At 45.9% G+C, this 12614-nt stretch overlaps 1 protein-coding gene across 3 annotated transcripts in view; it reads right to left on the bottom strand.

Annotated features, from left to right (window-relative positions):
- Nucleotides 1-31: 31 nt before the first annotated feature.
- LOC113584796 (phosphoinositide 3-kinase regulatory subunit 6) overlaps nt 32-12614 on the bottom strand; it is a 15503-nt gene continuing 2920 nt past the window's right edge. The window contains exons 4-20 of one of the 3 annotated variants that reach the window (XM_027021957.2): nt 11349-11440; nt 10633-10701; nt 10068-10200; nt 9277-9346; nt 7803-7989; nt 6431-6575; nt 6128-6214; nt 4857-5319; nt 4483-4585; nt 4178-4300; nt 3785-3892; nt 3416-3518; nt 3105-3175; nt 2684-2774; nt 2486-2538; nt 1795-1901; nt 32-1715 (exon numbers count right to left, since the gene is read on the bottom strand). In XM_027021957.2, coding sequence (XP_026877758.2) covers nt 1553-1715; nt 1795-1901; nt 2486-2538; nt 2684-2774; nt 3105-3175; nt 3416-3518; nt 3785-3892; nt 4178-4300; nt 4483-4585; nt 4857-5319; nt 6128-6214; nt 6431-6575; nt 7803-7989; nt 9277-9346; nt 10068-10200; nt 10633-10701; nt 11349-11440 — 2168 coding nt within the window. In that variant the 3' untranslated portion in view covers nt 32-1552. The remainder of the gene's footprint in view (nt 1716-1794; nt 1902-2485; nt 2539-2683; nt 2775-3104; nt 3176-3415; nt 3519-3784; nt 3893-4177; nt 4301-4482; nt 4586-4856; nt 5320-6127; nt 6215-6430; nt 6576-7802; nt 7990-9276; nt 9347-10067; nt 10201-10632; nt 10702-11348; nt 11441-12614) is intronic. The other 2 variants (XM_027021958.2, XM_027021959.2) reach the window with 2 other exon arrangements.

Genomic DNA, 12614 nt, shown 5'->3' with positions numbered 1-12614 from the left:
TCAGCTGCAATCAAATAGGACATGAGACGAGTTACTTTAAAAAATGTATAACTTTATAAAACATAAAGACACTTATGTATGCCCATAACCTTCCTTTGGAAGGCTAAACTAATTTAAAACTCTAATTACAAGATTAAATACATACACAAATAGAAGCCAAATCAGTTATTTTACAAAAAAAGAAGAAAATAGTGTTAGACCAGGTATCGATTCTGTCATAATGAAAAGCTGACATTACAAATCACATGCGTAAGATGAAATCACCCCACTATAGTGTAACACCTCGGTTCCAAACAAAGATTTATTTTTGGATTTATTGGTCCTGACCAAAATGTTTTCTTTGCTTCGAAAATAACCCACCTGTAGGCCCTCAGGAAAGTCCCCTCACTACATAAGTGCTGCAGGATGTAAAGATGTGAGAGAAGCTACATGTGGTGCAAGATCCCCGAGAACAAACCTCTGTGTGTGTGTATGTATGTGTGTGTGTGTGTGTGTGTGTGTGTGTGTGCACATGTGTGAGAAGAAAACATGGCCTGTACGTAAGACCCTGCACACATGCACATGGCACCCATGTGTATTAACATTAGTTTCTTGTCAGTTAATCTCTAAACACTTGCTGGAACTTAATGTGACCGAGTCACAATTCCTTTAAGTAATGGCGTACTGTGAGATATTTGAGTACTTTTGACTATGAAAGGCTTAATTCAGCTCTTAGGAGCAAATAAACACTTGTACTTTCTACTGGAATGTCCATTTTCTGCCAGAAGCTGTTGCAGTGTTCTGTTGCAGTGCAAAAACCCTCAAGACCTGAATGAGGAGCTGTGTCTGAGTGGCTGTGTGTGGCTGTGTCTGAGGGGCTGCGTCTGAGTTTGAGCGGCTGCGTCTGAGGAGCTGTGTCTGAGTGGCTGTGTGTGGCTGTGTCTGAGGGGCTGCGTCTGAGTTTGAGCGGTTGTGTCTGAGGAGCTGTGTCTGAGTGGCTGTGTGTGGCTGTGTCTGAGGGGCTGCGTCTGAGTCTGAGCGGCTGTGTCTGTCTGAGGGGTTGAGTCTGAGTCTGAGCGGCTGCGTCTGAGGAGCTGTGTCTGAGTGGCTGTGTGTGGCTGTGTCTGAGGGGCTGCGTCTGAGTTTGAGCGGCTGTGTCTGTGTCTGAGGGGTTGAGTCTGAGTCTGAGTGGCTGCGTCTGAGGAGCTGTGTCTGAGGGTTTCTCTACCTTACACACACACCCCACACAGGAGCTACGAGCGTAGACTTATTATGTGACAAAGTCACAGAAAGAACACCACAGACCGAGTCTTAACCCCCACTGAAACTCAGTGAATCCATTTTAGTGTTGGGAGTGTTAACTTGACAAACCGTTTGCAAGGAGATGGATGCAAACAACAGCTATGGTGCTTCATCGGCATTCCAAGAAGTGCAGTATTCCGATAGCTACAGTATTCCGACAAGTACAGTATTTCAAACTCGTCACGGCGTCAGAGGCTCCGAACATTGATGCAGTGGGAGCTGTTAGCAGCGTGGTGGTCATCCAAACGTCCCGCACACATCCTGCACATCGTCAGGGAACGATGCCTGAGAAGGTGTTGATGGGTAGCAGAAGGCCCCTGTTCAGGTACTTGCTCAGTCCAGAGTCCGTGTCCTCCTCGGACATCAACCTTGACTTTGACTTCATGGATTTTTGAACATAATATCCAGGTTCTTTACAGGGCTCCACCTCGATGCTGTAGAAAGAACAACAGGAAGTTGAGTTGCACACTGGATGACTACATGACCAGTTTGGTCTAGCAGGTGACCTCTCACCTCTGAACATCCAGAAGCGTCCTGCGGGAGTCTTTGTCCAGACACACGGTGAAGCCGATCCTCTCCTGCGTTTTTAACTTAAGGTTGCATGTTCTAATTTTAGTCTCCTGTGCAAAACAAACATTTAAAAGGTCAAGCAGAGAGTTGGTGAGTGGCATTTTACTGGGTGTGGCCAGCATATCTTCCATCAAGATTTTCCATCTTTATCTCAGAGCTACAGGGTGACAATGGGGCGTGAACTGGAGTACTTGTTCCCCATTTGTGTATACCAAAAGAACACACACATGAACACACATAAAAGGCTTCCTAGTGACACCAGTATATAATATTAATGAGATTGGAGATAATAATAACAATAATAATGATACTGATGTTAGAACTGAAGGTAAATTTACAAAGCACCCTTCTCAATCCCAGTGCTGCTTTCTAGCACAACACACACACACACACACACACACACACACACACACACACAAATTGCTGGTGTTTGGGATTCATGTTTTTTATTCTTCAGGACAGGGAACGTTTAAAGGAAAGGCTTAAAGGCGAACCAAAACGCTTGAACAAAAAAAAAAAGAAAAAAGAAAAAAGGCCAAAAGTGTGATTGTGCAAGCCTGAGTTTGGCCTTACGCCCTGCGATCTGCATCTTTTGTGAAGTTTACGCAACACGAAGAAGATCCGGCAGTCTTACCAAGCTGCTCTTGGGGTTCATCTCATTCACATCCACCGTGAGACGGTTCAGATCTGAACAAGGTCAAGAAAACAGAAAACACACTGTGATCATCTTTGACACGCCTCTCGCTCTCCAAAAGTCACACTAGTAATGAAACTCTGATCTTTATCACCGTCCTGCATGTCTGGGCACAGTAGGCGTAAGAAGCTCACGCACCTTCTGCTTTGCTGGTGGGTACCGCCGACATCTGTACCCCTGTGGTCCGCAAAGAAAGACCCTTTTCTGTTTCTCTGTTGCTCAGTGACACCTGAGAGAGGCAAGAAAGGTTGACCGGCGGGAGTGGGGAAAATCCAGCCAGGTATCAGTCACTCCGAAACCATGTACCTCAGAGAAACCAAAGTGCCCTGCTGTAACCCCAAATCACCTGGGGTCCAAAAGCACTCGAGCAACACGGCTTTTTAAGTCCTTACTGCCATCTCTCAATTCCATCTTTTGTACTGTCTAAAATTATTTTTGATCCAAGTTTCTTCAGACTACGAGAGAGTCATCAGACGGCCGAGCTGCATTTAAACTCGCAACCCTGAGCCAAGCGGAGGGGAGTGGAGCAGAGGGGCGGGGCAGGGAGGGAGAAGCTCACCTTTTTGTAGATCAGTGAGACAAGACCTCCGCATGTCTCTGCTGGACCTTTCTTCTGCCTGAAGGACACATCTGGAGGAGGAAGGAGGACAGACAACATGGTGTATGTATAGAAAATGTTGCCTCCACGGGTGAGGTCATCTAAGGTTCAGTGTCACGATGTCAGCCGCGTGTCGGTATGGCTTTTGGCTTTATGTGTTTGGCTTCAGCATCTCCCCAACCGTGAATGAGAAAAGAACGCGTGCTGTTGGCTCTGGGTAAGCAGAGGCCCCCCACAGAAACACACATAAACCACCAAAAATGAGTGCACACCTTTAAGTGTTCCATGACGCAGTTTGTACTCCGGGAAGTCGATGCTGAGGTGAGAGATGAAGACATCATCTTTCGGCGATTTGTCCGGGTCACAGAATACAATCTTAAAGCACACACACATACACAAATTTCTCTACATCTTCACAATTTCTCTACAGTAACATGAGGGCTCAGTAAATCACATTATATTAATAATATTATTGTAATATAGTAATGTTCCATTTGTATAAATGTTGCTCAAGAGCAAGACACTTCAGACTGTAAACACAGTTTCACACACCCTGCTTTAACACCCAGCATGTTTAGTCTGCGTGGACGCAGCTGTGGGGGTGTGTAGGTGAGGTCACTGCGAGGGTCATGGACTCTCACCTTCACGTAGTAGACGGTGAAGTAGACAGGCTGCTGCCCCATCCGCACGTAGTAGGAAATGATGTCAGTGAAAAAGGACTTGTTTCTGTTCTGCCTGCTGAGATCAGACTGGCGATGGAGCCCAACACACACACACACACACACACACACACACACACACACAAAGCTCATTTAGCGGAGACCTATGAGACAGTGCTATATGTTGAGTACAACACCTGTGAAATGAGTGTTAAATATCTCTCTCATCAGTGCTAGCCATGACTCAAGTACGACACTGGAGAAGCCTGTGCGTGATTTGCCCTGCAGTGATTGTCTGCTCTACAGAAGGATGCATGGGGCCCCTGCACAGGGTGCAGGGGATCCTGGGTCTGGATGAGAAGAGAACAGTAATACCACTGTGGCCAGCTGGGGGATCATCTGGCCCTGGCTGCAGACGTTAAAGTCGTACCATGGATCCAACATTCCCAAATAGGACCCCAACGCACAGGGGTTGGAGTCCTTCGGAGACACTCTGCCCTGTGGATCGACCGGAATTTGCAAATCAGAATTGTGCTGCTCTCTTATTTTGTTCACCTGCATGAAACCCAGGACCCATCAACCACATCATTCAGCATGCAGTAAAATATGAACAAGGATATGTAACAACACGGACACCAGCAGTGTTTGATCAGCCTTGTTTCCTAAGAATTCTTTCGTACCGTGCTGGGTGAGCCGGGTGAGCTGAGTTGGGTGGAGAAGGGGATGTAGAAGAGCTTAATGTTGACCTTGGCGGTCAGGAACAGCTTCCGGGCCTCCATCTTCCTGTGTGAGCAGAGGGGAGACACCGTGAGAGGACAGCCGTCAGGGAGACGTTTCCATGAAAACGGGAGAGTTGGCCGTTTTGGGAAATTCATGGCCACACGTGACCACGGAAACCCACAGTGGAAGCACTTCTCTGGAGACCCTGCAATCCCCGCCTTCCCTCTGTGGCGTTGCGACAGCTCCTGTGATGTGAACTGTCTTGTGACAGATTTCTGCTGCTCTAACGAAGCTCGTGAGCCTTGTCCCTGGCTGCACACACGCCGGGCCTTACCTTAACCGATAATAGGCTCCAGCGAGCCGACCCACGCTGCGGTCGTCCCCGACCACCACGACGTTGGCGGTGAAATTGCGCCTCGATTTGAGGACGGTGCTGCTTTTCGGCCACGCGTGTCGCTGCAGAGTGCTTGTGCTCCACGCCGATTCCTCCAGCGCGTCTTGCATCAACGCCATGCTGTCGGACGCGGACGGTTTTATTCTCTTGGCGATGCGCCGCGTCAGCCGGCACGAGCCCTGCTGCTGATCCGCTCTCGCTGCTCGCACGCCGCTGGCTTCCGTGTCCGAGCTGTCGGTCGGCGGCATGTCGCGCTCGATCCCGCTGTCCGTGGACAGCACGGAGAGGCGCGGCGTGTCCGAGTCAAAGTACGAGGAAAGATCGGACACCTCGAACTCGTCCGCGGAAAGACAGAAACTGTCAGTCGTGGAGCTCGAACGGACGAACTTGGCAATTTCTCGCCCTGAGATGGAAAAATATGCAAAAAAAAAAAAAAAAAGAGAGAGAGAGAAAGAAACCTATATGAGCGAGAGCGGTTTGGTAGAACTCACGTGTACACAGCTGAAGGAGATTCATAAGTTTGTGCATGGGCATAACTCTGAAAAGTGCTGGAGACAAGAATGTGGACCGGGGTGTTGCATTCAGCACAGAGGCACCTGCGCTCACTTCTATAATGATCACTACAAACTGATCCGCACGGGGACGGTAAGGAATAAGCGTAGTCGTGCTCCTAGTTATACGGCATCTTTTATTTTATTGTTTTATTGCATTTAGTTACACTTAGTTTTATTGATTAAAATAAGCATATTATTACTCACTATATAAAGGATAAAGGAAGCAAAGACTAATAAATGAAGAAAACACTAATATTTTAAGAGTATACTTTCAAAAACTGGTGGGGACAAAATTAACCATTTCAGAAAGTCGTATAGACATGTCCCCAACATAAATTACGTTTATGGTTTTGTGTAAAAAGTTAAACTCAGAAATAAAATCTATTTTCAGATTCTTTACCAAATGTAGCATTTTATGAAGGCAAATTCTGTTCAAAATACATTTCAGGGTAGAATTTATTAAGATTACCCTGTGATAACAGACCACTAAGAGGTCTCCCTGAACCAGGTCAACACACTTTAACCGACCGCCACACGTGCCACGCATCCATGCACACACACACACACACACACACACACACACACACACACACACACACACACACACACACACACACACACACACACACACACACTTCTGAAAGCTATCCCACTCACAGAGCTCTTCCTCCTCCCACCACATATGGAAGCTCATGTCCGGGTTGGGCAGCGGTATATCGGCCAGGGAGCCGCGGGACAATGTATCTGCAAAAAAACAGGAGCGTCACGCTGACAGCAAAACCAAACACCAGTTCCACACTGCTTCCTTCCCAGTGGAAGACAAAGATAAATAAAACATTCTGTATCTGTGTGTGTGTGTGTGTGTGTGTGTGTGTGTGTGTGTGTGTGTGTGTGTGTGTGTGTGTGTGAGGGAAAGAGAGAGTGAAATTAACTAGAATGGGGTGTAATAGAAGAGAATACCTTTGCCAGTGCTGTGCAGCAACTGTGTGTACAGCTGCTGCAATCTCTTGGTGAGCACGCTCTGTTCATTCTTACTCTCCACTGCGCTCTGCTCCATGGCAGCCAGCACCTCGAGGAAATAAGACTCAACATCTTGGTCCTGCTCCTGCACACACAAACACACACACACACACACACACACACACACACACACACACACACACACACACACACAATTAAATGCACACATAAATGCACAGAGATAATGCAGGCACACAAATCAAGCAAGACCACACGCGCAGAGAGATATAGCTACACTAAGAATAGTGCATGCAAATGCACACCCAGACAGATGTGAGCGTGCACTCACCCATTGCAATAGTTCTAAAAACGGTCTAGTTGTAGAGCGCGCAAACGTGCGCTCACAGGCACAGTCACTTGTCGCGTGTATATCCGTCAGACTAGGTGGATGGATTTTTTTTTCTGTTTTGTACGTCTTTGTGCTACATGTTTATGTTGGTTCCTGTTTTGTAAAAAAAAAAAAAATAGAATCGAGCACCACATACATGCTTCCTCTCGCTCACATTCTTAAACTCGATTGGGAGCAAATATTAGCAGGTCCGGATGGGTTTGAACAGTCCGGAGAACTGCACAGGAACAGGAGTAAAACCGTGGGTGTCGAGCTCATCCACAGGTATGGGGACTGAATAAAATTTATTGCCGTGGTGACAACAGGAATGGGGATAAATTTTACAATATTCTTGTGGGAACGGTAATAAACACTGTGGTTATGACAGTGCAGACGTCCGTATTGTTCAGTCCACATTTGTCTCCGTCTGAAGTTTGGTGGGACTGAGTTGTTTTCTTGGCACGTCCAGAGTTGCCAGATGGCTTCAGTAGTTCCCAACCAGATAATTGCTACAAACCCGCAAAAATGCATGGGAATCCAAAATGACACGTCTCTCAGTCCATCCGACAAACCATCGACCGCATTTATTTATTATAACATGAAAATATGTTGGTTTAGTATATTAGACTTGGTACTGAACTCTACAAAAGTTATTTGAGATCTCCTGGAGTAAATCCAGACCAGCATTTAGACCAGGACTGCTCAGACTGATCTCTGGTTGGTTGGTGAACATTTTATTGGAGGATAATCAGAAATATGATCATATCTGTCTTCTTCCAGTGTATGAATTTGACCAAGAGTTTCAGTCTAACTATTTTCCGATGAACTATTTTCCGATGACTGTGCTAAGGTAATTACACACAGCAGTGGAGAGGAGCATGGCACAGCTGTGTATGTTGCATGTAGGCTTGTGTGTGTGTGTGTGTGTGTGTGTGTGTGTGTGTGTGTGTGTGTGTGTGTGTGTGTGTGTGTGTGTGTACTGGCCTGCAGGGCTTGCGTGAGGGAGGGGCCGTGACAGAGGTCGTCTCCCAGCGTGGCCTGTAGGCTGTGCTGAACTACACTACGCATGTAGCCAAGCTGCGTCTCCAACTGGCTCCCGCCCTCAATGTCGGCCCTGAGAAGTGACCCGAGAGACTCGGAGAACACGGCGGGGTCCGCAAACACAAATACACTACACACGCACACACACACGCACACACAGCATCAGAGGAAAAAATAAAGTTTTCAAAAAAATTCATTTTGACATTTCTTACAAAGTTTGTAGTGTTCTTCCATATTTAGAGAACCTGTCACTTTAACCTGTTACATTAGAAGCAATAAAACATATAGTCTGTTAACCCTCCAATCGACAAAAATACCTTCTGAAATCTGAGTAACATTGTTTATTTTCTTTTTTTAGCACAGTTCCAAAAGTAACATTAAACCTTTGTATATTGATATCTTCAAATGCCTGTTATGACCTTGCACCTCAATAAAACTCTAAAAAAAATCACTCAGTCAAGCATTATGTTAGAAACACAGCCATCTGGAAACCTGACTTTAATGTCAGATAGCGAAAAAAAGTCATCAATTAATGAATTAAAAGAATGAAATATCTGTAGGAATTTTCACCATTCCTTGGAGCCTGAGGATGTTTAGATGGCTACCAAGACAAAACCTGCCAGGACTCACTGATAAGCTCAGGGACAAACCAGTTATAGAGCAGGTAAACAGAGCATTCCAGAATGAGGCGTACAGGACAAACTGGTCCTATCACTAGCACAGGAGCATCATTTGCAGCATGCAGGTCAACTTATAAAACAATCATACACTCTGCAACAAGACATTATGTGTGTGTTTGTTACACAGACACCTCTTGGAGCATGTGTGTGTGCGTGTGTGTGTGTGTGTTTGTGTGTGTGTGTGCACATGTGTGTGCATGTGTGTGTGTGCGTGTGTGTGTGCGTTTGCGTGTGTGTTTGTGTGCATGTGTGTGCGTGTGTGCGCACGCGTGTGTGTGTGCATCTGTTTGTGCATGTGTGTGTGTGCATGTGTGCGCGCGGGTGTGTGTGCACGCGCTTGTGTGTGTGTTTGCACGCATGTGTGTGTGCGCGCGGGTGTGTGTGCACGCGCTTGTGTGTGTGTTTGCACGCATGTGTGTGTGCGCGCGTGTGTGTGTGCACGCGCTTGTGTGTGTGTTTGCACGCATGTGTGTGTGCGCGTGTGTGTGTGTGTGTGTGTGTGCATGTGTGCGCGTGGGTGTGTGTGCACGCGCTTGTGTGTGTGTTTGCACGCATGTGTGTGTGCGCGTGCGTGTGTGTGTGTGTGTGTGTGTGTGTGTGTGTGTGTGTGTGTGTGTGTGTGTGTGTGTGTGTGTGTGCGCGCGTGTGTGTGTGTGTGTGTGTTTGCACGCATGTGTGTGTGCGTGTGTGTGTGCGCGTGTGTGTGTGTGTGTGTGTGTGTGCATATATCTCCTCACCGTTCTTGTAGAGGGTATTGTTCATTCCTCAGACTGTGTTCAGATACCAGTGTCCTTTGATACATCAGTCCTGTGATGAAACACACACACAGTCTCCTAAACACACACAAATCTCCTAAGCAGTCTAACAGGAGGCATTATTATACCAAAGTCTATTATGTCACTACACACAGTATAAATCTTTGCTGTTAAATATTGACAATATAATCTACAGCTATTTGAAAGGCATCAAACTGTCATATTAGAATTTTAAGTTCATGTGAAATATTTCATTTACTATGTAGTATATTGTGGTTTCAAAGAGTGTAGTGAGCAATAAATGTAGTGAGCAACTTTCTAGCATATGACATTCTAATGTCCAGCTCAGCTTCTGGACATTCAACACCCTGTATGGTTTAGTTCCATCAGATGACATTCTAGTGTCCAACCCAGCTCCTGCTCATATGCCACCCTGACATTCTAATGTCCAGCCCAGCTACTGGACATATACCATCCTGCATGGTTTAGTTCTATCATATGACATTCTAATGTCCAGCCCAACTCCTGGACATATGACACCTTGACATTCTAGTGTCCAGCCCAGCTCCTGGACATACACAAGTCTGCATGGATAGATCTAACCCCTCACTTAAATATTCAGAATTGTTTCAAGACCTTGTTTAGCCTCTTTATGGTAGAGTGTTTCCTAAATTGGAGAGGGAAGGATCTAAAATATATATATGACACTATATAAAATAAGAGCGTGTGTGTGTGTGTGTGTGTGTGTGTGTGTGTGTGCACGTATGGCAGACCTGGTGTAGAGATCTCTGCCTTTAGCAGGCGTGTGTAGCTCAGCCCCACAGTGCAGAAAGGCTGAGGAAACGTTAGCAGCCTCTTACATGAGCCGTACAGTCTCCTGTAAAGCTCCTCAGGTACATACACCGCCTGATACAACACACACGCACACACACACACACACACACACACACACACACACACACACACACACAGTTGAGAATGTAAATAACTGATAACAGGGGATGTGGAAGGAGATCAGCCTTCATCATCAGGAGAACTGGCACACACTCTCCATGACACATATTCATACTCAAACAGTCTCATTATTACTCTGAACACATTCATTCTCTACATGAGCTACTACGCTATTACACACATGACTGCATCACATGCACTGGAACATCTGCTCCAAATGTGACATGGTGACAGATATCAGAAGCTGCTTCTTTCACACCATGAACTCTTAAATGTTTTAATTGTGCATTTATTCCTCCTGAACTAACACCTTCTGTCTGCCCCTTTGGAGCTTTGGTGCATACGTCAGGGGTCTTTAACAAGCGTGGGTTCGGCTTACCGCACCTGGAGGAGTGTGTAGACGAGCGTGTGTAGAAGTGGAATGATGTGTGGCTTTAGGTCAAATCTCTCAGCCTGCAAACACACGGCAGCCAGTCATCAGACCATCCACTGGCTGTGTCATGCAATAACCTTGTCAACCCCGCAAAAGTATGACGGAGTTACTGGTACGTCAGGGTTTTACTGTGCAAAGCAAGATATTGGACAACTGTCTGATAAATGAGCAAACTATACCGATGCACCATGTCAAGGTTTTCCAACCAGTTTAAAACCAGTTTGATGCTACATGTTAAAAACACCACAGCAACACAGCCACAGCAGGCCAGTGATCATTTGAGTTCATATGAGTTTCTACACAATGCATCCTGCTCCCGTGCTTGCAGGCTGGAGTTTGTTATAATGACGCCAGGCTTCCATGGCCCTTTGGGCGCAACTTATATTCAAAAAAATACCTTTTGCATTTGATCACAGATAAACAGGAAATTTCTTTTTGTTTCAAATCTACCTGGAACCTTTTTCTTAATTCTCTTCTCTGTGTTCTTTAGACACACCTAAGTTGCACCAGGAGCATGCCAGCGCTTTTGAAAACACTTTCATGCTGCAATATTTACGTGTTGCTCAGCAAAGGTTCGTTTTCACTGGTCTGCAGGCACCGCAAAACACAAGGGGCTGCCATTGCCACGACGGCGAGCCAGCCAGACAAGGTTGGCACAGGGACTTACCCGCTCCAACTCTCTGATAGCCACCCTCACCAAAGCCAGACAGCCCAGGGGATTGGAATGCACCTTCTGGTGGAAGGTCAACCTTAGCATTACTGCACACACACACACACACACACACACACACAAGCAAACACACACACACAAACACACACACACACACACACACACACACACAAACACACACATATACACGTGCACACAAACAAACACACACATACACACACACACACACACACACACACACATATACATGCGCACACAAACAAACACACACACACACACACACACACACACACACACACAAACACACACACACACACACACACACAAACACACACATATACACACGCACACAAACACACACACACACACATACACACACACACGGACACACACCACAGAGAAGCACAGAAAAGTTGGTTTTAGCCGATGCATGTGAACACAAATGAATGAAGGACTTCTCCAGCATTCTTGTGTGCACATTTCCAATGTGGTTTTCACCTTCAGGTTTAGAAGGGATGTTTACTGGACTAACACGTCTTCCTATAAGTGAGGTGCATGACAGAACAGGTGTGAAATGTATCAGAAACTGAGAATCTCGGTCTCTAAATATTGCTCAGATGGTGTGTAAGTGATCAGATCCCAAGACGCTAAGACACTGTTGCAGTATCGAAACATACCAAAGTCACGCCGTGTGTAACATACCTGCCCGGTGTGCCTGTTGGTTCAGCAATTTAAAACATGGCCTGGGAAACTCTGTGTAGCCAGTGATAAAGAACTCATTCAGCTGTGTTGGATCTGGGTGATTGTCAACTCCAGGTAAACATGTGTACCCAGTACATGTGTATTACTGGTGGATGTATTACCAGTACATGTGTATTACTGGTGGGTGTATTACCAGTTCATGTGTATTACTGGTGGGTGTATTACCAGTTCATGTGTACTACAGATGGATGTATTACCAGTACATGTGTATTACTGGTGGGTGTATTACCAGTTCATGTGTATTACTGGTGGGTGTATTACCAGTTCATGTGTACTACAGATGGATGTATTACCAGTACATGTGTATTACTGGTGGGTGTGTTACCAGTACATGTGTATTACTGGTAGGTGTATTACCAGTTCATGTGTACTATAGATTGGTGTATTATCAGTACATGTGTATTTCTGGTGGATGTGTTACCAGTACATGTGTATTACTGGTGGGTGTGTTACCAGTACATGTGTATTATTGGTGGGTGCGTTACCAGTACATGTGTATTA

This window comes from Electrophorus electricus, chromosome 1 (genome assembly GCF_013358815.1).
Source record: "Electrophorus electricus isolate fEleEle1 chromosome 1, fEleEle1.pri, whole genome shotgun sequence".
NCBI lineage: Eukaryota > Metazoa > Chordata > Actinopteri > Gymnotiformes > Gymnotidae > Electrophorus > Electrophorus electricus.
This window is presented reverse-complemented; position numbering and strand designations above follow the sequence as displayed.